This window comes from Dipteris shenzhenensis, chromosome 5 (genome assembly GCF_047967505.1).
Source record: "Dipteris shenzhenensis isolate YYH24624 ecotype China chromosome 5, Dip_SZ_1.0, whole genome shotgun sequence".
NCBI lineage: Eukaryota > Viridiplantae > Streptophyta > Polypodiopsida > Gleicheniales > Dipteridaceae > Dipteris > Dipteris shenzhenensis.
In genome coordinates this window covers 37993984-38021230 of record NC_141600.1, presented here as the reverse complement: position 1 = coordinate 38021230, position 27247 = coordinate 37993984, and the positions used below count along the sequence as shown (strand labels likewise).

Genomic DNA, 27247 nt, shown 5'->3' with positions numbered 1-27247 from the left:
GCCTCAAGGCATAAGAACTGCAATACATTGTCCCTCTAGCACCTTTCCAGGCATACCCTTTGTGGCTGGTTGTCTGTTACAACCTGTATGGCCTAGAGAGAGCGCCCCGAAGCAAAAAGAAGCAATAACAACTTCAACTATCCTCTGTCCAGGCGCCCAGGGGTGTAGAAATGACTTCTAGCCAAGGGAAACGAGAGAGAATATGAGCGATAACGATTCTGGGAGCTGAGAACATAAAGAAGAGCAAGGCTCAGAGGTGTAGAGGCCAGAATAGGAGAAAAAGGATAGAACATCAGCAACAAGGCCTCGGGAGGTGCACCAACAGCCTGCACAGCTTCCAAAAACAACCTCAGGGTGCGCGACAGTTGCAGAAATCATCGTACAGCAGCAAAAACGAGCCTGGGACTACGTGTCAGGAGTTATGGGGCAAGGGAGCAGCCTTGGAATGCATGTCGGCAGCAAAATCAGGTCCGTACAGCATTCGTACAGCAGCATTAATCGTGCCTAGGGATGCGTGTCAAAGGGGGGGGGGGAGAGAGAAAGAGGTGGGCCTCGAAATGTGTGAAGAGAGAGGAAGAAGTTGCGTTGAAAATCCTGTACACATGAAGAATGAAAACCCAACGTTGGATTGTAGAAGGCTTTGGAGAGAAGGGTGCATGGGCAATTGCCACGTGGCACATTTGCCCCCCTTTCATTAAAGTCCTAACCCCTACAACCAATGACACACTTAAAAGCTCTAACCTTCCTTAACAATGACACATTGGTCTCCCCTTGGGCCCAACTTTTAGACCCCTCTTTTCTAGCGTTAGCCTAACACTTGGGCCTAGTGGTTGCACCTAAGCATTGGTTGCATTCCTAGGGACTTCTGGGAAGTATCATTTCCTCTAGGCTAGTCCCCCAAGCCAAAGGTAGTCACGGTTACCAAATTCACGCCCGTGACAGCCTGTTTGGTGTTTGTGCAACTTGAGCATGTCTGTTTGCATGTGTGTATATGAGAACCTGTCCTTACTATTTTTGCTCAGTCATTGTAGTTTTTTTAGTCTGGGGGATTGAGCCACGCTGAAACTATACGCTGTTGGTTCCAAAGTCGAGCTGCTCCTTTTTTGTGTGTTTGCAACACTATTGAGAAGTTTGCCTGTTGTACATCTTATGAGCATGATGAAGGATTACTGATGTAGATCTTTAACTTTTGTGAATACTGTTGAAATCCAAGGTGATAATTGAATAGTCTGCGCTTGAAACAAAACAGTGGGCAAAAATATTAGAATGCTGACTTAGGACAGGCCTTTTGAAGGCATATCAAGGGCTGTGTCATAGCTGGTTGCTCACTTAAAAATTCTTAAAGGCTTTCTCTTTGTATGTGCAATTTAATGCATCATAGCAGAAAACTCATATTAGATCTGTTTATTTGGTCTTTTTGATGGAAAATCTATCAGATGGTTCACGAACTCACAGATAAGCAGATGGAGATGGAGGAAAAACATGGTACAGTCATTGCTGACCTGGTGGCAAAGCATCAAAAGGTGGGGGAATTTTTTTGGGCATTATTGGGATAGAGAAATAAGTGCATAATGGTGAGTTTTGTTTGTATTTCTCCTTCGTTCCAGTTTTAATGATTGATCACAGAAGTCTTGTTGCAGCTAGTTAAGGACCTTGAAGGTCAGCTAGAAGATGCAGTCCAAGAGAGGACTAAAGCAACCGAAACAATATCTTCTCTCCAGGTACTGTGGTGATGTAAAAGTTTCCTTGGAAAAGAACAGAGTTGTACTTTTTGATTAGATCTGTCAGAAATCTTTTAGCTTAGAAGTGTTGGGGGGTAATGAGATGACAACAAATTTTGAATTGAAAGTTTCCTTGAAAGAGAATAGCGTTGTACTTTTTGATTACATCTGTAAGAACTCTGTTAGCTTAGAGAAGTGTTGGGGGTATGCTTTTTTCCTCCCTGTAATGAGATGGCAACAAATTATGATGCTTGCAGATGCAGCTAGCAGAAAAAGAGTCACAAATTGCTGAACTGGATGCTGCTTCATCTGGGGAGGCAGTACGACTGAGTGTATCATTGGAAGTTGCTCGAGGAGACTTAACACGAATCGAGCAGGAACATGTATGATGCAAAAGGAGCACACGAATGGATGAAATATTAAAGTTCAAAGAATGCATGTAAATCATAGTATAACGTTAAAGACTAGCTGAGGATGAGAGACATTTCCTTCTCTCTCAAAACTTAATTACCGACAGATTATATGGGGTGCTTATTTGATTATACTTTAACTTTGAATGCATTATTTCATAATAATCCCAATTATTATCTGGGATCTCCATCCTCCTTCAATGATAAGTTCGTATTGTTTTGTGTTCTTTGTGTGATTTGACGTAATTCCCCATGATTTTGTGGGTTTTTGAGGGCTTCCAAAGAGGGAGGGAAGCTACGGCTCATAATTTCTCCCAACCTCAAAGCAGTCTACCTCTACATCCCTGAGACTACATCTACTATGATAATATGTCAACCTCTTTTACGCAGTCTGATTCTCTACTAGGATATGAGTCTCTCATAACTTCTTGGATTTGTAAAATCATTTGCATTCATGAATGCAGATCATCTGTGCCTATCAGTAACTCTCCTGACCTTCCAGCAGGATTTTATACCACCAGGCTAAGGCAGCGTCTGCAGCATGCAATTTAGGCAGGAAGCTTTAGCATGCTACGTTTGGTTGCTTGTCCAGATTTGCTTGTGCTTTATGAGACTGTTGTACATGTTGTCTTTGCATATGTGGATTGTCCCCTCACGAGTTGCATGCCAGCTTTTGTGCTTATTGGCCAGCATTCCAGCCTGTGCCAGCTGTTCGCTTCTCAGATTTCCCAACCTGTTACCCTTGGAGATGTGAGAGAAAAGGATTGCTTGCTACAGACAACCCTAAAACAGCGGAATAAAGAAAGGTCTTGAGATCTCAACAAAGTTTGAATGCCAACTCACTCCGTATGCTTTTAGAGACAAATCTCATAGATAGAGGTAATATCCAAGTACAAAATATAGCCAAAAACTATGACAACATCATTAGCAAACATATGCTCATGGAAGCCACCAACAAACTGGCTCTGTTTGCTGATCCTTCTGGTATACACCTCTCCTAGATTATGTCTCCCCAATGGACTTCAGTAGCTTCTCTAGGTTGAGCACTCCTGCAAAAGTATGCACTGATTTGCACTGCAGATAAAGTTAACTTTCATGCAATCCTTGTGCTCTCCTACAGGTGTAGAAGAGCTAGCCTTCATCATGGCTGAGTCTACCCTTCACCTACAGAAACTCAGTACGAAGACTTCGTATAAATGGATGCTCAAGTCTGTGTGGGTGTGTGGATTTGTATGTGTGAGAGCATATTTTTATACTATGGTCTACACCCACTGTTGGGTGCTGATGACGTCAGTGGGGATGTCATAGTAACTAGTCCCTGCTATGCGTGATGCAGTTTATGGTCCTCAACCTTACGAGTGACTATCATGAGATTGAAACTGCACTATGTTGTGTTTTTAGAGGATGAGTTCAGGAATGTTCCTAGATTCATCTAGGTATATGCTCTCCTACAGGTGTAGGTCTGCACCTAGGTTGCTGTAAGTGTAAGGGACTTAGGCTCCTGCTCACCTTTCTGTGCACCACATTATGGCTCTTCTACTGCAGTAAATAGATCTGCCTCTGTATGGGCTCCCTAGAAGGTTCAAATCTGGTGCAGACTGAACTGCTTGTTGATGTAGAATGGACTGCATGGAGAGGCCCAAAGGCCATGGGGCTGTATGTTGGGGTAAACGCACATTGCCACCCCTTTATTAAAGATAGGACACCTATGACTGTCTTAAGACAGTCATAGGGTAAAACCTAATGCTAATAAAACTAATGAGTTTGTGGTGTGGCTCATCACTTCACACCCGCACATTTGAGTCTCTCTCTCCCTCACACTCTCTCCCTCTTGCTCTTCTTCCCCCTTCCTAACCCTTCAACTGGTATCAGAGCCAACCTCTCCTATCCTCCTTCTCCACTCCCTAGCCCCTCGGGCCTTGAGCCCTCAGCACCCTCAGCAGCGCGCGCGAGCAAAGCAGCAGCAGGCAGCGCATCGCGGGCCAGCGGGGCTGCAGCGAGGCAGAGCAGGCAGCAGCGCAGGTCGCGCAGGCAGCTGCAGCAGGGCGGCGCGGGTCAGCGGGACAGCGCAGCGGGGCAGCGCATCGCGCAGGGCAGCGAGGCAGCGCGGGCTGCAGCGGGCAGCGCATCGCGTAGGCGTAGGCGCCATTTCGCGCGCCGTACAATAGTACGGACGTACGTCGTCCGTACATCCGTACGAACAGACGTCGGCCGTACAGCCGTACGGACAGCCTTTTGCCGTACAGTACGGACCGTCGTACGGACGGTGACAGGGAGCTGTGTCAGGGAATTTCGACAGGAAGGCATTTTTTTTTCTGGATCTGCGTGAGAGGAGTACATTTCTCCTTGGATCTGTACCCTGCACAGGTACAGCAGGTACATTTGTACCCTGCACATGTACACAGGTACGAAAGTACAGCAGGTACATCTTTTTTTTGGGGAAGAAAGAGAAGGAGAAAGAGCACTCTGCTTTTCATTCAGGATCATCTTTCAGGTCTCAAAACTGTGTTTTCTTGAAAGTACAGCAAGTACCTTCATCTCCCTCGTGCTTGAGGTGAACAGAACCACAGTGTGTGGTTGATTGCACAGTTATCTGTTTTCGTGAAGGAAATGTCTTGATTTTGCAGAGGACTTTTATGCTTTTACTGGGTTTGAATCTCAGTTTACGGGTGAGCAGATCATAGGGCTTTTGCCTGGCAGTTGATGCTTTGTATGCCTTGAGGTAGTGTGGTGCCAGAGAGCACACATTTGTCTCGATTTCCGCAGTGTGGAGGTGACATTTTCATGCAGGTCACATTTCTTGTGCAACACTCAGAGAACCTCAGTTGAGCCACGCTTGGCCAGGGCGCATCGAGTTTACTCGGTCCCTAACTGTCCATCGTTGACTGCTCAAAAGGTTCCTCATTGAGTGTTTGTACGTTGGGATCTGTGTATGCCTTTTCTACAGAGGGCAGTATTTGCATTACACTGTTAGTTGATTTTGTCAGAGAGATTTGCACATTGTATGCCTTATCCCTCATTGTTGAGGTTGTTTTCACTTGGTACAAGTGTCAGATCAAGGGGCTTTTGCCCAGATTTTGCTTGAGAACACTTGGGTTACTGTCAGAGATCTTCAGATGCCTTTTATCCCCTTGGCAGAAGGGTGATTGCTTGGGATTTATCCCATTTTCTGTTGCAGGTTTGTGACAGGCTGAAGTGTCTGATTTTTTTTTGGTGAACAAAACAGTGTATGCCAAGTGGTTTATGCATATTAAATGAGTGCAATACCTCATCTGAGGTGGGAGAAGTAATCAGTACAGCAGTGTTTACAGCAGTGTTTTGTGCTTTGTCAGCTGATGATGCACTGTTAAAGCACTTGCAAAGCAACTGCAGCATTCTGAAATTATTTTTTTTGAGAAATCAGAATTTTATGCCTGTTTGAGCACGGTACAGTGTGTCAGAAGGTACAGTAACTGGAGGAAATTTACTGTTTTGCTGCAGATTCTTTTGACAGTAAAAACAGCACTATTGTGAGTGCTTCTGGCTCTTGATAGAGCAAGTTTTTTTTTCTGAGAAATCAGAATTTTATTCAGTTTTTTTTACTTCCAGGGAATCAGGCACTTTCCTTATCTGATATGGCATCAGGGGGAAGTGAATCATCAATTCTAAACATAAAGAAGTTGGAAGGGGCACACAATTATGCATTATGGGCAGAACAGTGTTTGAATGTACTTCTGTTAAAGAAGATTTCTAAGCCCATAAGGGTGAAGGGTGTCAAGCCATCTGACATGACAAATGATGACTGGGAAGAGCTTGATTTGTCCGCAAGGGCAGCTATCATGCTCACTATTTCTGATACTCTTGTGTTCAATGTTCAGGCTGAAAAGACCTCTTATGGCCTATGGCAGAGGCTAGAAGAGTTGTATGCCCAAAAGAGCTCAGCCAGTAAGGTTTATTGGTTGAAGAAGCTGGTTGATCTTCGCATGAAGGAAGGTACAGCTATGACCTCACACTTGAGTGAGTTCAATGCCATCTTTACACAGCTTATTGCACAAGGATTGAACCTTGATGAGGAGTTCAAGGCTACTTTCTTGTTGTGTACCCTCCCTGAGAGTTGGGACACTTTCAAGACCACCCTGTCAAATTCGAATGTCACTCTTATGTATGCTGATGTAGAGAGCTCTCTCCTTATGGAGGAGATGAGCAGGAAGAATAATGCGAGCAGCAAGTCTTCAAATGCCTTGCAGGTACAGGATAGAGGCAGGACTTAGCAGAAGGGCAGATCTGCTGGTAAGTCCAAATCCCGCAGTCAGTCCCGTGGTAAAAAGGATATTGAATGCTTTTACTGTGGCAAGAAGGGACATGTGAAGTCTAAGTGCTTCAAGTTCATACGGGATCAGAAAGCCAAGAAGGCTGAAACAAAGGATGCAGGCAATGGAAGCAAAGGCAAAGGCAAGGCCAAGGCAGATGACTTGGATGCAGTGAATGTTGCAGCAGAGGACAGTGACAATGACATACATGATGTTTTATGCTCTTCTGCTGTAATAGCACATACTTTGGTTATTGATGGCCATGACATGCACACCTGGCTCTTGGACTCAGGTGCTTCTTTTCATGTTACTCCTCATAGGGAGTGGTTTACTTCCTACACAGTTACTTATGGAGTTGTTTATCTTGGGAACAACTATGCATGTCAGATTGCAGGGATTGGCAGTATACAGATAGTATTCCCTGATGGACGCATATCTATGCTTGATGGTGTCCGCCATGTGCCGCAAATCAAGAAAAATTTGATTAGCACTGGCTTGTTGGATGACAGTGGTTACCACACCACATTTGGGGATTCCAAATGGGTGATTACTGATGGCCAGGTTGTAGTGGCTGAGGGTTATAAGAGTGATACCTTGTACCTCTTTATGTTTCCAGTGTGGGTAATCATGTTGTTGCCATAACCGAGCTGCCAAAGGTTTCATTGTGGCATAGCCGGTTGGGACACATGTCTGTTAAAGGAATGCAAGAACTGTCACGTTTGGGTTATCTGCCGTCTCTTTCTTTTTCAGATTTGCCTACTTGTGATCATTGCATATTTGGCAAGCATTCTGTGACTCCTCATAAGAGGAGAACTCCCCAGAATAGAGCACCGCTTGATCTAGTGCACACTGATTTGTGTGAGATGCCACAGTTATCACTAGGGGGTGCAAAATATTTTATTACTTTCATTGATGATGCCACACGCAAAGTGTGGGTCTATTTCTTGAAGCATAAGGGCGATGCCTTAGATGCTTTCAAGAAGTTTGTCGCTCAGGTTGAGAATCGGACAGGTCGTAGGCTGAAATGCCTCAGATCCGATAATGGGGGTGAGTATGTGTCACATGCTTTTGTGCAGTTTTGCGAAGCTAAGGGCATCAAACAGGAACTCACAGCCCCTCATAATGCATCTCAAAATGGTGCAAGTGAGCGGATGAATCGAACTATTCAGGAGAAGGTTCGATGTATGTTGTCTTATGCTGCATTACCCCATGGCTTTTGGGCAGAAGCCGTGCAAACAGCAGTTCACATTATTAACAGGTCGCCAAACAAGGCTTTGGAGTTGAAAGTGCCAGAGGAGGTGTGGTCTGGCAAGCCACCTTCATATAAGCACTTACGTGTATTTGGCTGCGAGTGCTTTGCTCATGTACGCAAAGAACTGCGCACCAAACTGGATCCAAAGTCTATCAGATGCATCTTTATGGGTTATGGTGACGAAGGTGAAATGGGGTACAGGTTATGGGATCCCGCTAAACGGAAGATTATACGCAGCAATGATGTCATCTTTAAAGAGGATAGTGTACACAAGGAACCCGTGCAACCTGTGGAATACAGGAGGGTTATTTATGATGATGTTGGACAGCAAAGAATGCCCATTTATATGCAGCAGCAGGCTGCTGCAGATAACCCTGTTCAAGAGGGTATACAGGCTGAAAATCAGCCAGATAATTTTGCCAATGATGCACCACTGGATATGCCAGTAGATGGGGCTGTAGAACAGCCAGATATGGTGGTACAGCCACCCGTCATGCATGACGAACAGGCTGGACAGCAGCCTAATCCAGAACATTTTGTTAGGAGGAGCACCCGTGTACAACGGCCTCCTGCTAGGTTTGTTCCAGGAGCCAATAATGTGGCTGATTTTATCATGCTGACAGATTGTGGTGAGCCTTCCAGCTTCAAGGAAGCTATGGGAAGAACAGAGAAAAAGAAGTGGGAGAAAGCCATGCAGTCAGAAATGGACTCCCTACTTCAAAATGATACATGGGACTTGGTGCAGCTACCTGCAGGCAGAAAGGTTTTGCCATGCAAGTGGGTTTACAAAGTCAAAGTGGATTCAAATGCTTTACCGAGGTATAAGGCCAGATTGGTTGCCAAGGGTTTTAAGCAGGAGAAGGGCATTGACTTTGATGAGATCTTTTCCCCTGTAGTCAAGATGACTACTTTGAGAGCAGTGTTAGCTCTTGTTGCTCATGACGACATGGATTTATGTCAGATGGATGTGAAGACAGCTTTTCTTCACGGAGATCTCCATGATGAGATCTATATGAGTCAGCCAGAGGGATATGCTGTTAAAGGGAAAGAGCAGCTTGTGTGTAAGCTCAAGAGGAGCTTGTATGGACTCAAACAGGCGCCAAGAGAATGGTACAAGAAGTTTGATGCCTTCATGCAGTCCCAAGGGTATCATAGGTGTGAGACCGATCATTGCTTGTACACCAAACGGGCAAAGGATGGCAGTTTGATGCTACTCATTCTATATGTGGATGACATGCTTATTGCCAGTAAATCTCAGCATGAGATTAGTGCTTTGAAGAAACAACTGCATAAGTCTTTTGACATGAAAGACTTGGGTGATGCAAATCATATTCTTGGCATGCGGATTACTCGTGACAGGTCCAAGGGACTTTTGTTTCTGTCACAGAAGGAGTACATTGACAAAGTACTGCAGCGGTTTAAAATGGAGGGGGGGAAGTCTATTAGTACCCCGTTGCCTCCACATTTAAAACTCAGCAGTAAGGACAGCCCCAGATCAGATGATGATAAGGCTGAAATGGCCAAGGTTCCGTATGCATCGGCAGTTGGTTCTTTGATGTATGCCATGGTTGCCACTCGTCCGGATATTGCTTTTGCGGTGGGAGTCATCAGTAGGTATATGGCAAATCCAGGCAAGAGGCACTGGGAAGCAGTGAAAGGTGTCTTGAGGTATCTCAAGGGTACCAAAGACTTGTGCATATGCTATGGTAGGCAGGATGCATTGGTGCATGGTTTTACAGATTCAGACTATGCAGGGAATGCAGCTAACCGGAAGTCTACTACCGGTTATATTTTCACATTTGCAGGAGGTGCTATATCATGGGTGTCTCGGTTGCAGAAATGCATTGCACTGTCAACCACTGAAGCTGAATATGTTGCAGCTACTGAGGCTTGCAAGGAAGCAATATGGCTTACTCGGCTGGTGGGAGATTTGGGCATTACAGGAGATATGCCAGTTTTGCATTGTGATAGTCAGAGTGCTATCATGTTGGCAAAGAATCCGGTCTTTCATCAAAAGACCAAGCACATAGATGTGAAATATCATTTCATCAGGGAGGTACTGGAAGACAAGCGACTCGAGCTTGTGAAAGTGCACACTGATGATAATCCTGCAGATTTGCTCACTAAGAGCTTGCCTACAGAGCGGTTTGCACATTGCCGCCACATCATGGGATTAGGATAAGACCATTCTTATTTTATGGTCTTGTATACAGTAACTGTATATTGCTGTAATTTTTATTCTTTTCTCCCCTTTAGGCACATTGGCCTTTAGGTGGGAGGTTGTTGGGGTAAAGGCACATTGCCACCCCTTTATTAAAGATAGGACACCTATGACTGTCTTAAGACAGTCATAGGGTAAAACCTAATCCTAATAAAACTAATGAGTTTGTGGTGTGGCTCATCACTTCACACCCGCACATTTGAGTCTCTCTCTCCCTCACACTCTCTCCCTCTTGCTCTTCTTCCCCCTTCCTAACCCTTCACTGCATGCCCCAGGACTGACCAACGTGGCCAGTTTATAATCATCACAGACCAGGGCTGACCTGGCCCCTGATCTGACCTGACCTGACAGACTGCCGACTGCAGTCTATCCACCTGCCAACCAACCTTCTTCTACTGGACGACTTGTGCTGCCGACCTGGGGCTAGCCTATAAATGGCCCCGGCCCACCATTTGTTGCTGCTGTTTTACTGGTCCTGCACCAGCCCTCAGGTCCCGCGTATGGGCACATGGCTGGGACTGTTCCAGCCCCACAGCCTGCCCTAAATGTGGGCATACAGTTAGCCGTCCATGCTGACAAGGGTGTCCCATTGGGTTTCCCCAAAATACTATGAAGGAGTCTGATCTGCTGCCCATGTCGCAGCCATTTTGCTGCCCACCTGGCAGGCTTCTCCCTTCCCCCTACTGATCTAACTACCCACATTCCTATGTAGGTGTCAAACCCCTGAGCTCTTCTTAGTTGGGGCATTGGCCTATACTTCCAACAGGAAAGGTCAGCTGCAGCTTGGAAGCTTTGAAGGTGCTGTGCTGGTGCTATTAGCAGCGTGAGATTTTGCAACACATAACCTATCTCTGTAGCTTCATGAGCTAGCTGTGCCTGTCATGTTTTGGGATACATGGATCCACTCTATAACCTGTGCCCCTGGTCTTTACATACTACATATTTGATACATCCATCCATCCACACGCGCACACACACACACACACATGCATGCACGCAGAGAGAGAGAGAGAGAGAGAGAGAGAGAGAGAGAGAGAGAGAGAGAGAGAAATATTAACGTCCACGGGAGGCCTCACGGGCCTATGGGACAAAGTACACAGAAAAGCGAACTCATACAAGCCTCAGTGGACTGAAGCAAAGGGTACGCTTGGACCCTTGCTGAGTATTAATCTATGCTAACAGAATCATAATCATAGAGAGAAAAAAAAAAGTCAACTACAGCTGCAAAGTGGGCCATATCAATCAATCAATCTATCCAGGTGCTGGGACGAAACCGAAGCCTGGTATAGTGATGGCTCTCTAGTGGTCTGCGAAGATGTCTCGTATCTACATCTGTCGAGCGGTCTCGCGCTGCAGTGGGGAATGCGGTCTCCTCGCTCTATGGGCTCTCTGGGCTACGTCTAGGGTGACCCCTCGTCTTTGTCGGTCTCCCTTGAGGAAAGCTATGACAGGTCGGACCTCAATAGAGTGTATCCAGGGGGCTCTCTGTCGCACATGTGGCCTCCGCGTCCCTTTCTTGGTGGTACTGTGCCGGTTGCTCATCCAGACTGCTCTCATGTCGGCTAGCTCCTCCTCCTCCACTCTCCTATGTCCGGGGGCTGACTCAAATGTATAGAAGTCTATGACGTGTCGCTGTGCCCAGTCACCCTCTATGTCTTGTAGTGGTCTGACCATCCCCTGCTGCTCTTTGATCTGTCGTAGAAGCGTCTCCCTGTGTCGCCGCATCTCCATCAGATAAAGCCCGATACAGACCTGGTCATGGAAATGGATTAGTCGTGACAAAGGACCAAAGCCACTCCCCTCTAGGTAGAGACAGTGGTAGCATCCTCGAATCTCATAGTAGGTTGGACAAACACAAAGAAAATGCTCCTCTGTCTCAACCGCCCCCAGCGTACATAGTATGCAGACTTGCTGCTCTCCTTGCCTCGATCCTCAGCTGGTGGGACGAAACCCGCATCTGACCAATGGCAATCCTCAGGGCATGGGAGACTCCTCTATCCTCGAGATACTGTGGTTTGATAATGAATCCCTTCTCTGATACTCTCAAGAAGTGGTCGTGATAAAATGGGGTCTTGGTGGGGAGCTCCTGGTCCTCCCCCCAAGTCAGGGATGTGTGAAGTTGGAGGAGGTCTAACCGTATGATACGGTTGATCTCATCTCGCGGGATTGACTCAGGAGGTGCATCCATGCTGTACTGAAAGGGGGGAAGCCTATCCATTTGGATACCGTGCCTGGCAAGCCATGTAGATATGTGTGCATACCATGTGTTTGCCCTGCTCTCTGCGAGTCGTCTGGATGATTCTACGACCAACCTCGGAAGTCTCCAATGGGGTAAGTCCCAGACTCTGTGGATGAAAGCCACTGTCTGAAAGATGGCATCAACCTGGAGAGGTGTCATGGCGAACTTTGCTTGTACTATCTGATGTGGAGTTGAGGGCTTACATCGGATCATCTTGGATCCCATCGTCACTTGTAGCCGCTCGAAGCTCCTCCAGTCTGTCCTCGGAAGTTCGCACCCCCAGAAAGGTGCTGCATGCATGACAGTTGGCTGTACTAGTGTGTCGAAAAGCCAGCCCTTTGTCGGTGGATCCTGGAAGTGCGCCTGGAAACACTGCCGCTCTAGTCTAGCCAAAGCACTGCTTCCTCGTGTGAGTCGTGCCTGGGCTGCATGTTTCATCGTGAAGATGGGTCCTGTGAAGACTACTCCCAAATATGTGTATGACTGCACTATCTCCACTGGTTCACCACGATAGGTGAAAGTAAGTCGGTTAGTCACTGCTCATGGGGTGTTGAAGATTATAACCTTAGTTTTCCCAAGGTTGATCGTCGTATCTCTCTCTTTGCAAAACACCTCTAAAGCCTCTAGATCTCTATGCAGCCCCTCCGTTGAAGAGGATATAAGGACTATATCATCAGTATGTAACAATATCTATATGAGGAGATCCCCTAGTAATGAGCGCTCGCCACCTAGGCGATCTATGAAAGATGTGATCTCATCAATGTAGAGTCCAAAGAGAGTTGGTGAGAGAGGGCAGCCCTACCTCACCCCAATGGTGTTCTTGACCCAATCCGATAGACCGCTTGGGCCACGGACCCTGCCTCTGACTGACTCATATAAGCTCATCACACCCCAAATCAGCATCTCTAGGATTTGCATCTCCTGTAGTCTCCTGATCATGCGGGATCATGGAACAGTGTCAAAGGCCTTTCAAAAGTCTACGAAGCATGTGTAGACTCTTTGACGTCTGGACCTCGCCTCCTCAATGATAGCCCTCAGAGTGAAAATGTGGTCTAGAGTAGAGTGCTGCCTCTTGAATCCTGCTTGCCCTAGTGCTCGTTGCCCCGTGCCTTTGTATGACTGCTGATCTCTCTCTCTAGTACCGATCCATAGATCTTGGCCAGTGTGTGGCCAATCATGAGGGTGCAATAGTTCCCGGTGTCCATGAGGTCTTCTGCTTTGTGTATGGGTACGATAGTAGTGGTGCTCCATGCTGGTGGGAAGCCGTGACAAATTGCAAGGTTAAACATATGTGCAAGGATCTGTGCTAGGACCTCCTGCCCATGTGCGAAGTGCTCTGTCCGAAGGTCTTCGTGATCCTGTGCTTTCTGGTTGTGGAGTGGGCGAAGTGCAGCCCGCACATTCTGCATAGTGAATAGATGATAGGTAGTGGGCTTGGGCATAGTGAACATGTCTGGCGGTGTCTGCCTCGAGACATCATATAAGGAGCATGCATAAGTGTACCACACGCCCGGATCGGTGATGGGGATGGGTGGCTTCCCCTCTGCGAGGAATCCCCACCGAGTGGTTGGGTCTCCTCCGCGAAATGATCTGATGATCTCATCCATCCTATGTGTGAGAAAGGCTCGTCCCTTGGGACGTGTCAACCACTGAAAGATCTTGTGTGCCTCATGTGACGTCAACTGACCCAAGGCTCGCTCCCGTGTGAGGTGGGCTCGCATCTCTTTGCACTCATCGTCAAACCAGGGGTTTTGAGGCATCTTCCCATCTCATACCCGTGAAGATCGGGTCGTAGGAAAGGATCTGATGGCAACATCCTGTATCACTGTGACAAGGGTGGCTGAGGCATGGGCGAGGTCTAAATCAGCCTCCAATAGGGCCAGAAGCTCTCTGGCTAAGTGACACACATACACTAGATCGAGGGCACAATCAAAGTGGATCTGGGTACGGGTAGCGGTAGGAACTCTCACTATGCCTGGTGTAGTAGCAAGAACATTGAAGGCCATATATGAGTGGTCGGCTCCAAGTGGGGGGGGGGTATGGTGAGGTCATGTATCCGTGAGACAAAAGCCAATGGGCCTAGTAGGTAGTCCACTGTGCTGGTCCCGCCTCCATGTGGGAAGGGAAGCATGTGAATTCCTCAGATGATGGCCATCTCTAAAGGCCATTGTAGATGATGAGGTCATGGACAGCTCCCAACTCAAGTAGGTGTCGCCTGTATGTTGTCACATGTGAAGTATCTGCAGAAAGTCTTTGAATCCCAAGTTCTACTGCATCTAACTTTGGCATCATGTGGGGATCTCTCTCATATGTGAAGTCAAGTAAGCCCACTTGCCTGTCCCTCGTCCTTGCATTGAAATCCCCCAGAAGGAGGGTGTCTCCTTGTGTGGAGAACTCTATGCTATCATCATGTATCGTCTCATAAGGGCTGTGCCCCTCTGTAGTGACATCATGGGCATATGATGATGTGTGTGGAGGGAAATAGCATACTTCAATGAAGATCGGTCGGGCATCTAGTAGCTGCACTCTCAGCATATATTCAACAATTTGTGAGTTTGTTGCAAATTGGTGAATTTTATAGAGTTTGATGGGATATCTCAAGGTGTATGCCCCAGGCACACCTTGGGTTCTATGTGTGTGTGCTAGAGGCATAGTTAGGTGCCCATAAGCACTGTTAGGTGGTGGTAGATGCCACATAGGATGATTGAGAGATTCTAGGAGATGATTGAGGAGATGATTGTGGAGCTTGGTGGCTCATGTAGAGGTGCCTACATATGGACCTGACCTTTCTTCATTCCATAAGCAAGCAATCATTCTCATTTCGTGTTCAGCTTCATGCTTTCCTTTCACTTCTTCAACATGGTATCAGAGCACTATGATCCTCCTTGAGCCCATTCATGCCATGTCATCATCATCATCTTCTTCTTCTTCTTCTTCTTCTTCTTCACCTTCCTCTCCATTTTGCCCCTTTCTGCCCAACCACTTGAAGGGCTGAGTTCTCTACCTACAAGCAACCATTCCCAGGGTCCTTCTGGCTGGAGAGACCCTTCATATGGGCGACCTTCCACGTCAGAGGAATTAGACAATGGTGCCCACAAAACCGCGCAACAGACGCCTTCTTCCTGATGCTATTTTGTGCAATACGACTTGCTGGAGCAGCCATTCCGAAATTCCTTTGAGCCACGCTTGCACAACAGCATGAGCTAGCCCCTGTCCAGATTTGAAGTGAAATGGTCCACCAGGGAGGGAGAAATAGATGAAAAACCAGTCGACATTCGAGTTGCTGGCTATGCGATGTGACACGGCATTTCGCCTCTCTTCTTTAGTGGCTCTTCTCTGGTATACCAGCTTTATTTCTACCTAGAAAGCCGTCTTTTCTTTGCTTTGAAGAGTGAGATACAAGCCCTCCAAGATCAGGCCTCTGTTTTGGACAATTTTGACAATGTTGTGAGTTTGGTGCTACATTAGATGCTACTTTGGCATTTCTGATGTTTTAAAGTGTTGAATAGCATCAATACAATTGTGTCTACAACTTTCCTTTAGGTTGCTATACCTGGATTTGCTTGGAATACTTTCATTTAGCCACCTCTATGAAGCATGCAAGTTGAAGTATCATTTCCATTATGATTTTTATGGAATTTGGTTACAAGTCTTTGCTACACTAAAATGCTTTTACTTTGAAGCTTTTCAACTCTTTCTAGCCTTGTAAGAGAGTGACACTGCCCATTTTGGGTTATACCCTCTCATGGCTACCTTCTTGAATATTGATAAGTTCAATGGTAAAAGCTTTCACACATGGCAGATGAAAGTCAAGTTTGCATTGATGAGAGAAAACCTGTGGGGGCTTGTCAAACCTGCTTCAACTTCTTCTTCAATAGCCTCTAATGCTGGAGAATCCTTAGCTCCTACACGCCCGGCACGAGATCCTGCTAGAGAGGAGAAAGCCTATGGCATTATTGCTCTTGGCTTAGGAGATGACTATATTCATCACATTTTTGATTTGGAGTCTCCTTCTGAAGCTTGGTAGAAGCTTGATATTATTTTTGGTGCTAGCTCTCACATCTCAAAATTGTCACTTAAGATTGCTTTCTTTGAATTGAAGATGGCTAGTGGCACTCCCTTGGCTGCTCATGTCAATCACATGCGGAGTCTCATGACTCAACTTGCTTCTATCAACTCTCCAATTACTACAGATGATGCAATGGGAGTATTGCTCAAAAGTATGCCTGAAGATTATGATCATGTTGTTACCACATTGAAAAATCTTCCTAATCCTACTCTTGAAGGTCTTATTACTACTCTTCAAGAAGAAGAAAGGCACAAGGAACTCCGGAGAGGCAATGACACAGCCTATGCCATAAAAACTCAAATGGGCAAGTTTCAACCTTGCAAACATTGTGGGAAGACTAATCATCTCTCAAAAGATTGCTTCAAGATCAATCCTTGCAAATATTGTGGCAAAAACAATCACCATGAAAAGTTTTGTAAGGCCAAAAAGGAAGCAACTACAAAACCAGAAACTGCCAATTTACTTTCAGTTGATGTGCCTCCACAAGATGAGGCCTCCTATGAAGATTATGCTTTTTGAACCATCTCCATATATGCTCTAGATCTCTCTTTTATGTTGAGTCAAGGTACTCTGCCTGGATAGTCCTCCAAAATAAATGGAATAAACTATTGTGTTCTTTGTAAACACCTCTGGTCACCATATGATGTAGGGCATGTGTATGTGTTTTTGCTCCATGGTACCTCCTGCAGACATTGTGTGCGTGTACATGCAGGGGAGATAACCATTGGAAGGTCTTATGTATCCCTTTGTTTACTTCACACCCTTGGGAATCCTTGCTAGCATGAGATCCTAGCCATAGATTTATCCTTGACCACCATGAGATGGCATGAGAAACTATGAGACTAGATGTATCCTTGACATAGCGTGAGGCATTCCCTTGAGGGGGGGTTGGATGGGATATCTCAAGGTGTATGCCCCAGGCACACCTTGGGTTCTATGTGTGTGTGCTAGAGGCACAGTTAGGTGCCCATAAGCACTGTTAGGTGGTGGTAGATGCCACATAGGATGATTGAGAGATTCTAGGAGCTGATTGAGGAGATGATTGTGGAGCTTGGTGGCTCATGTAGAGGTGCCTACATATGGACCTCACCTTTCTTCATTCCATAAGCAAGCAATCATTCTCATTTCGTGTTCAGCTTCATGCTTTCCTTTCACTTCTTCAACAGAGTTGAGGGAGCAACTATGGTTCCAAGGGGAATAACTGAGGGTGGGTGATGTGCATGTTCCTCTCTCCGTACCACAGATATGAGTGGTCTCAAGTGTGTTTTGAAAAGGACAGCTACACCTCCAGAGCCTTGTACTCCACTATCTCTCCTCATTTCTCTCCTATGAGCAGACTCCCAGGTGTACCTTGTCACTGTGGGCAGCCCTCTCTCTGGGCTCTCATGTGTCTTAGTGTAGAAGATGATGTCTTTGCCTGTGTATGTCTTCGAGAAGCCACCTGGGCGGACCAAAGTGTACCATTACAGTTCCATACAGCCATACTCAGCTTGTTCTGTGCACTCTTCTCCCATTTTTGACACCGTCATAGTTCACCCTCTTCCTTCTCCCCTTCTCCCTTGTCACCTCTGTCAACTCTCTCTCGAATAATCACTTTGCCATCCCTGTAGGCAGCCCATTTCCCTGCATCTCTTGCTGCCATAACCCGTATCATCCCTTCTTTCCGATGCTCCTGCTGCAACAGCGTGAGATCGTCATCCAAAAATACTGTGGTGCCTTTCAGGGTTTCCCTCATGCTCATGAGAGTGGACCTGTCCATAGCTGTTCGTAGTTTCATTACAAGTGGTCTTGTTGGAGCTTCAACTTTACCAACCCTCCATGCTGTCTCGCATGTAAGGTTGACTCCCATTTTGGTGAACAAGGTCTTGGCATCGGACATAGGGGTGTCTCCAACTGTTAGGCCTTTGACCAAGACATTCAAGGCCTTGCTGCTCCTCCTTTTCTCTTCCTGCAGGGCTTCAAAGATGATCTCTTTCTTGGGGGCTGCTGCACCCTTCTTCATTTTCCCATTCTAGTATATCTGTGTAACCTTTAGTGATTTGCTGTGTGAACTCAGCATGCTTCCCTTGTATGGTCGTTTGTAGCGCTGCCATCTCCTTCTTAAGCTCCTCATTCTCGGCTGTCATCTCTTCCATTGCCTTGCACGTACCTTTTGGTATCCTCTGCATATCCCTCAATTGCTGTAATTCTGTCCCCATGGCCTGCATTATGTCCTTGAGGTTGATCTTCTCATCTTCCCATGTCTCCTTCTCCTTTTCCCATCCATCCTTCTTCCCTTTCTCCTTCCGCCATTCTTCTTGCATACACCCCCCTTGCTTCTTGATTTCATTTAGGGTCTTGTCAATTTGTGTCTTTTCTGCCATCAATGCCACATTAGTGGTCTCGAGGCTATCAACCTTTTCGATCAAGGCCAAGCAAATTTTACGAAGTTGGGTCAATACCTCGGAGGTATTCTTAGGGGTGTTCCTACAATGTACACTTGCATTGTACACTTGCATTGCACTTTCAAGAGCTTTAACATAGCTCTGTGTCGTCGTGTTTCGACAGTTGATTTGTTGGTCTTTTTTGCCCTGACCTTTGAGTTTCTTTTTGCAGTGATGGGGAGGTAGCAGCCCACGGGGGGGCACCTTCTTGACCTCTGGGTTTAATTGGGGGGGCTTCTATGCTCTGTCACAAGCCGAGGGACCTGCGTGCCTTTGGTACAAAAATTTGGGGGCCTTTATTGGCCCTGGTGCAAGCCACGACATGCCATTGGGCCTTTGTTGAGTTGTATTGTGTAGGTAGAGCAGCTGTTAAGCTGCTGTGGTAGGCGGGAGGTAGGCTAGTGGCATGGTAGGTAGGCGTGGGCTATAGGAGGTGGTGCGATAGGCTGGGCTAGGGAGCTAGGGGCTGGGGGTAGGGCTAGGGGCTGAGGCGGAGAGGCTAGGAGCTGAGGCAGAGAGGCTAGAGGCTGAGAGGCGAGGCTATAGGAGGTGGCGCAATAGGCTAGGCTAGGGAGGTGGGGCTATGAGACTGTCAAGGTTGACATTAGAGAGAGAGTTTATTAAAGTCTTCGGAAGATCGATGGGTCTATGAGACTGTCAAGGTTGACATTAGAGTCATCTAGATGACTAACCGATAGTGGGGTTCGCACAGCTTGGTATGCATGTATATCCAGATGGTTTGACAACGAGGGTATTCAGATGAACCACCTTCCCCCTTTCAATACAAGCTTGGATGCCTTGTCCCTCCCAATCCCACAAAATGAGATCAACCATATAATACGGTTGGACTTACTCCAGTTCTATACATCACAAGCTTGGGGTGGGAACTAGGAGTTCCTCATCAAGATCCAATTCTACCATGACCACATCTTGAGAGTGTCAGAGGATGGAGTGATTACCATGCCACAGTGTCTCGAGGATAAACAACTCTCACACGCATTGAGGATTGCCATCAGACAAATGCAGGTCTTGCCCCATCGGCTAAGGATCAAGGTAAGGAGATCCACAGGCACACCTAGAGATAGCCGATTTGTAGGCTATGCACATTGGTATAGGTGGAGACAGAGGAGCACTTCCTATGCATTTGCTCCGCCTACTATGAGATCAGAGGATGATACTACTGTCTCTTTTAGAAGGGACACGGGTTTGGGCCACTCTCTCGGCTGATTCGGGCCACTCTCCCGGCTGATCCACTTCCATGACCATGTCTGTGTTGGCCTCTGTCTAATGGAGATGCAGTGACATAGAGAGACCTTACTGCAGTAGATCAGACAGCAGGAGGTGACTGTGCCACAAGAGACAGATCGAGTGTAGCAACGCCTCACGGACTTCTATCCCTTCGAGCCAACCCCAGGTCATAGTGGGGCAGAGGAAGAGGAGATAGTTGACATGAGGGCAACATGGATCAGCGGGAAGAGACGGCGCGAAGCAATGGAACCACCACGCACAATGCAGAGGATACCATCGTACATACGATATATGTCCAGCCCAATAATACTCTCCTCAGGGGAGACCTCATAGCCAAGGTGTTAGTCCTGATGTGGCCTATTGGATATAGAGATGACGGAGACCACGCCTCCCCGCCACAGTGAGAGACGGCTTGACAAACACAAATACGAGACATATTCGCGTCTCATCGGAGAGACACCATGGCACCCGGATATGTTTTCGGAGACCTAGCTTTGCATGTCTAAATTTTGAGTTTTAAGATCATTAACTTAGCTTAGCATAAAACCATGGCCTTCGCGAGCCCTTTGCTTCAGCCCGTAGTGGCTTGTATGAGTTACTTTTCTTATTGTACTTTGTGTCATAGGCCCGTGAGGCCTTTCGAAGACATTAATACAACTCTGTGTGTGTGTGTGTGTGTGTGTGTGTGTGTGTTAGCAAGCAGTTATTATCTTCTTTCCAGGAAAGCTACCTTCAGCAAATGATGTGGCTCAATGGGTTCAGGCATTGTTGGGAGGCTGCTTTGTTGAAGGGGTGTATTTTGCTTCTAGGGGTTTTTATGAGGTGCACTTTTCAGACGCCTCATATCGACAGCAGATTTTGGAGATGTCGCCCCTTTTCTATGGCAGACAAATGGTGCATGTCATGCCATGGTCGCCAAACAAAGATTACCACAGCCTCATTCGACATCATTGCCCCGTATGGGTTGAGGTGGTGGATTTTCCAGATTACATGAGGGCTGAGTTACCAAGTTTGGCAGCCTCTTTGGGGCAAGTTGTTTGCCCACCCCGCCCTTCGGGTAATCGCAATCGCTTTTGTATTCTTTGGGATACAGATCACCCCACCCCTCCTTCCATTGCGGTAGAAGTGGAGGATGTTCCCCTTGGTGAAAAATATTTTGACTTGAAATGGGGAGTTTTTGCAGGTGCTTGTTTCACATGCCATAAGTTTGGCCATTTAGCCTCACAATGTCCTGCAGTTTTGCATCAGCTTCCTCCCACAGCTATTGCTCCAGAAAATACTCCCCCTCCGACTTATGCTTCGGGGTCTAAGGCTATGCCTACTAAACTGGGTGATGTGGCTCTTAAATCTGTCCCTTCCAAAGAAACTGTACTTCAGGTTTCAGCTAAGCAAAAGGATAAGGGTAAGGGCAAAATTTCAGAATCTCATGTCTCTCCCCAAGGTGCCTGGCAGCAACCTAAAAAGGTTTTCGCTCTCAAACCACGTCCACTACAATCTCGCCATTGGGATGCTTCAATTTCTACCCCTGGTCAGACCTCTTCCCCTGCTGACAGCCTTGCTTCTCAACTGTGGGTTGATGTGCTAAAAAGAGGCATCCCTGTATGTGATAATGATGAGGATCATAGAGCTAATGATCCAGGAGCACAGGTGGATGTTGATGTCATGGCTGAGGCCTGACAGTTTACACTCTATTCTGCCTTTTGGTTTGACTGTACATATCTTTTATGTCTACTTCAATTACTTGCATTACATATAATGTTCAGGGTCTTTGCAATGCAAATAAGTGGAGACTCTTCTGGCATTATGTACATAGAATGCATCCCGATGTGATCTCCTTACAAGAACACAATCAACATTTCTTGGCTGGTCAGCAAGGCCACTATGCTGGTTATGATATTTTTTATGCTGGTACAATGCACTTTTCGGGGGTTTGCATGCTTGTAAAACATGATATACAGCCCACGGTGGCACACAATGATCCTCAAGGTCGATGGATGGTGATCAGGTGCACCTGGCAGGATACTCTCTATGAAATAGCATCTGTTTATGCCTCGCAAACTTCTGCGACTAGAGCTCAAATGTGGGATTCCCTCAAACAATACCCATGGCTTTCCAATGCTTTTTTGTGTGGAGACTTTAACAATTCGCCTGCCCCCCAAGATAATACTACTCATCGCTCTCACATGATCCCCACTGAGTTCCGACATTGGGAAGATATGCTCTCATCTCTCCATGCTGAAGATCTATGGCTCTCAACAAGGGACACAGATATGGGTTATACATATCATCACAATGCTTTTAATCATTACTGGGCTCGACTTGACAGATGGTATTTGCTGCATGCTCAGCAGTATGCTGATTTTACATGCACATTGCGGATTGATGACTCCCTCCTGCTATCTGATCATTTCCCGGTATGCTTGACATTATCAATAGCACGTCTGACAGATGATATGCCTTTTTTTGGTCATCGCTTGTTCCATGTTAATAGTGCCTACTTGCTTCATCAACAATTTCAGAACATGGTGAGAGTGGCTGTCCGTCCCCTCCTCTCACATGCTCAGGAGGATATGGATTTTGCTTGGATCAGCCTTGCTCATCGTTTACAGGCTGTTATTCAAGACTATGGACGGAGTTACATGGAAAACCTTCGGCTCAAGATAAAATGGGCTCAATCCCACAAGCAGCAAATGGATGCAATCAGTTCTCATAGGCAGCTTACTTCTTCTGAACAGGATTCTTGTGCTTATGCGGCTCATATCATCCATCAAAATGATCTTCGCAAATTAAAGAAGTGGCAAATCCGAGCTCGTATGAAACCCCTTTTGGATAAGGGCTGCTCCTCCAAAGCCTTTTTTAAAAGTCTCCATGCGGATAGGCGAAAGGAGGATATTTGCAGGATCAAGAAAGCTGATGGCACCTGGACCACTTCCAAATCAGACCTGGAATTGCAATGTTTTAGTCACTTTCAGCAGCTCCTTTCTTCTCCACCTGATCATTTGATGCAAGTAAATGCAGTCAGGTCTCAATTTCTTATGCATGTTCAGCCTATAGTATCTCGGGAACAGGCCCTTACATTGGAGCAGCCTTTTCTGCTTAGTGAACTGGAAGATGCTTTGAGTCATCTACGCAAAAGCAGCTCCCCTGGTTGGGATGGACTGACTGTTGAATTCTTCCGTGCATTTTGGGGTGATCTCAAGATTACTCTCCTTCTAATGATCAATCATGCTTGGGCAGAACAATCTCTACCTCCATCCTGGAAACATGGCCTTGTAAAATTGATTCCCAAAAAAAGGTTGTGTGAGACGATGGCTAATTGGCGGCCTATTTCCCTCATGCCTGTCATTTACAAACTCATTGCTAAAATGATTGTCCTCAGGGTTCGCTTCCTCTTGCAAGCAGGACTTCATCCTAGGCAGTATGGGTTTGTCCCCAGGAGGCAGATCACTGACAATATCTCCAATGCCTTGCTTGCGATTGAGTATGCTAAATATTCTAAACAAGATGTTCTCATTCTGCAAGTAGACATTGCGAAAGCTTTTGATACTGTCCATTGGGATTTCATCTCTCAAACTATGCAAAAATTGGGATTTGGCTCTCGACTTGTCCACATCATTTACTGGCTTTATTCTCATGCCACTGCACAGTGCTTGCTTGGTGGTGGGTTGTCAAGAACCTGGACTATGACTCGCTCAGTGAGACAGGGTTGCCCTTTCAGCTCCTTACTGTATGCCATTGCTACCCATCCGTTACTCTTGCATATGGACTATCTGGCAGATACAGGACAGCTTCATGGTTTGCAAATTCCAGGGGCAAAGTCTTTTCTTGCACAGGCCTATGCTGATGATTCATTCTTCATGCCAAGGAATTCTCAAAGTGATCTTTCTTGTTTGATGCATACACTGAATGACTTTGGTATAGCTGCTGGACTGCATATCAATTTTCAGAAATCAAAACTTCTAGCTTTGAAAGAAGCTGATTGGCATGCACTGTTTTGGCCAGGCCACATTATCTCTTCCTTTACTATTGTCAGACATCTCGGATACCCCATTGGCTGGAATATTACTCCGCAACAACAGCTCAAATGGGTGCTTCAAAAGATCAATAAGAAGCTGGAATACTGGCATTTGTCCACTTGGCCTCTACATGTTCGACTCCGGATAGTACAGTCCATCATTATGGCATATGTGCAATTTTATCTGCCTCTTCTTCCTTGGTCTTTCAAGCATTTGGCTTCTTATATGTCCCAAGCTATGGAGATATTTTGGAAAAGTAAATCTCTTAAAAAAGCTTTGAGACTACTACCTATGCTGTCTATTTGTTCACCCAAGACTCATGGGGGGCTGAATATTCTCAATCTCCAGGTTCATATGTTGGCAAGAAAGAGCACTATGATTGCTGATTTTTTTCAGCAAAACCAACCATGGGCTATTATGTTAGCAGCTATGTGTGGAAACATGGCTTCCCATGCATATGGGCATTGGATTACAGATCACTGGGAAGCAGTTTTGTCTAATTTTCAGGGAAAAATTCCTGGTTGCCCTGTTTCTACTGCTTTTATTCATGATTGGAAGAGAATTCTTTCATATGCAAAATGGACAGGTGCTTCCTCTCGTCATGGCAACTCCTTTCGATTGGAAAGCATCCATTGGAGCAAGGTGTTTGCATCGCCTCTCGCTTTACAGGCACCTATCAAAGCATATAATCTCATGAAATTGGGCATAAGATTTGTTGGTGATGTTGTGGATCAACAAGGCTATACACTTTCATTTCCACAAGCTTGCAGGACATTTTCCTTGGGTCTGCATCATAGATCCATTTGGAGAACACTTTCAATTATGATGCAGCCATTTGTTCCGGTTCCTCCACTGTTTGCACAGGACAGATTAATGGACTGGAATTTGACTTCCATACCTCCTGCTGCATACACACTTTCGATACACAATCTGACTGCCTCGAAGGTTTACAGATTTCTTCTTCCACAGCCATGGATTGACAAGCATGCCAACACTCTTTGGAATTTGGATAGGCCTTTATCTTGGTGGCAATCCCGTCTCATGAAAATCTGGAAAACAAAATTGCCATTGAAACAGAGGCTTTTCTTTTGGAGATGTATAGTGGGAGCCTTTTCCATTGGGGTGAAATTGGCAGCTCGCCGCATTGCTTCTCCTTTCTGCCCCCGTTGCTCTCATCCTCGCGAGACAGTTCCTCACTTATTATGGTTTTGCCCGCACTCTCGCACATTGATCACTCAGGTTTCTCATTTACTGCGGCTTCGGTTCCCTTCTATCAGATTTGGGAAACTTTTCTGGATGTTTGGATGCTGCTCATCTCAGATGTCTCCATTACTCCTTTTCTTTCATTGGACTCGCTTTTGGGTATTATGGACCATCTGGACACAGAGACTGCACTCTAGGATGGGTCAACAGTTTCCTCAGGCATATATTTTCTTCAGAATGTCCCTTAAGCAGTCTTTACATGACAGTATTGCTGCAAGGGATTTGGATGCTACTTGCCTTGAAGTGTTCTCTACTTGTTTTTGAGTTCTTCTATTGGGCTCTCTTTCGGAGTTCTTTGCTAGTGTGTGGGAGACCTCCCATATTGTAAATTTATGAGCATATAAATACAATGGATTTTACCAAAAAAAAAAAAAAAGTGTGTGTGTGCTGTTCCGTGGGGCAGTTCTAGGGCCTATAGAGGTCCCTAGCTACTACACAGAGCTAGGTGCCTGCAAGGCGCAATATAGACATAGGCCGGGGGTCTGTTTCCAACCCTGCCTAGCACATTGGCTTTTGGGGGCCTGCCACGGACTGCTTCCAGCCCCTACACAACTGCTCCAGCCCTTAAACTTGCAAGCAACCACAGAGAGATACAGAAATTAGTATCCGGATCAGAGAGAAGGCACAATGTAGCACTGAAAAGGGGAAAAGGGAAAGAAAGCATCAGTTCAACTTAAGATCAATCGAAGAACACTCCAAGCTGTAGGCCTTCTTCTCCCGGTCGTATTGATGCCCTCTAGGCCCTGGTATGTGCCATGTAGCTTTAGTTATTGGCACTTAGGTCACCTAGTACTTTTAGTGTCTTATGACACCTAGTACTAGTGGTATCACTAGGACACTAGGTCCTAGGGTTCTCTTTTATAGTACTTTGTACTTTCATTCTCATTCTTCCAGTTGATGTGATGGCTTTCACTTCTTGCTCCACTCTTGAGCATCCTTTTGCTTCCGTGAGCCTACAGTGGTATCAGAGCACTTCCTTCCTGGACTTGCTCCCTACTCCTAGCTTCCTGCTTCCAGCTCTAGCTCCCGCACTTCAGCTCCATCGTCAAGCTCAGCTACTGGACGTCCCGCACAGCTCCGACACGACCCCGTGACTTGCTGTCCGTATGATTCTGTACAGTCCATACAGATTTTTGTACATTGGGTTAGTTGCTAACCCCCCCCGTACAGTTTCGTATGGCCGTCCGTACAGTCTGCACAGCGCGCCAGAAATCTGCCCGTACAGTTCCGTACGGCCGTCCGTACAGTCTGCACAGCACGCCAGAAATCTGCCCCTACAGTCTGTACTTTTGAGTGATATTTGACCGTACAGTCCCGTCCGTACTGTTTTGTACTTGCAGGATTCATTTGCAGGCTCAGCTGTGCATTCAGCCATTGTTTGGCCTCGATTTTGGGAGCAGACATTGCAGTAAATCTGCAATTTTTGGTGACATTTGGGGCTTTTGCATTCGGGCTACGATTTTGCAGGTAGATTGTAGATTTGCAGACAATTTGGGGCTTTCTTGAATTTGCCCCATTTTTGGCTCAGTTTTGCTCTACAAATTGGGGCTTTTGGGTCTATTGCAGGCAGATTACACAATACTTTCAGATTTGCAGTGAATTTGGCAAGAAATTGCAGGCCATTTGATCACATTTGCAAATTACAGCTTATTTTGGGGCTTTTCCAGATTTGGACAGCAAGTCCTATTTTTTTGCAGTTGCAAGCCTTGAGGCCATCTTTTGGGTCACTTTGTCAGTGCTTTTTGACTTGTCCCATTTGCAATGGCTGGCAACAATCATGATTTATTTGGCATTCTTCGTGAAGATGAGAAGTTGGATAGCACCAACTATCCGATGTGGTCTTATCTCATGAAACATATTCTTGTCGCAAGGCATTTTTGGAACATTGTTTTTGGGGTTGATATGAGGCCAGCCAATGCTACAGTGGCTGCTGGTCCCTTTGCAGAGGGTGCTCCTCCTGATGCTTTATCCTCTAGCACCCCTGTAACTTCTCCTCCAACTTAAGAACAAACAAGATGGGATGCAAGAGATGCAAATGCACATTCCTGTATTGCTTTATCATGCAAGAGAATCATTATTCGACACATCCGGTCATG

At 46.2% G+C, this 27247-nt stretch overlaps 2 protein-coding genes across 2 annotated transcripts in view; both read left to right on the top strand.

Moving 5' to 3' along the window:
• The window catches only part of ATGRIP (Golgi-localized GRIP domain-containing protein), a 157093-nt gene that overhangs the window by 29590 nt on the left and 100256 nt on the right, over nucleotides 1-27247 (top strand). The window contains exons 10-12 of the mRNA XM_087374604.1: nucleotides 1437-1523; nucleotides 1641-1721; nucleotides 1979-2104. Of these exons, the coding sequence (XP_087230730.1) occupies nucleotides 1437-1523; nucleotides 1641-1721; nucleotides 1979-2104 (294 nt within the window). The remainder of the gene's footprint in view (nucleotides 1-1436; nucleotides 1524-1640; nucleotides 1722-1978; nucleotides 2105-27247) is intronic.
• Nucleotides 20245-26750, top strand: LOC147901985 (uncharacterized). The gene is made up of 4 exons (XM_087375126.1): nucleotides 20245-20314; nucleotides 20594-21176; nucleotides 26492-26618; nucleotides 26718-26750. Exons 1-4 carry the CDS (start codon nucleotides 20245-20247, stop codon nucleotides 26748-26750), a joined length of 813 nt encoding a protein of 270 aa, XP_087231252.1.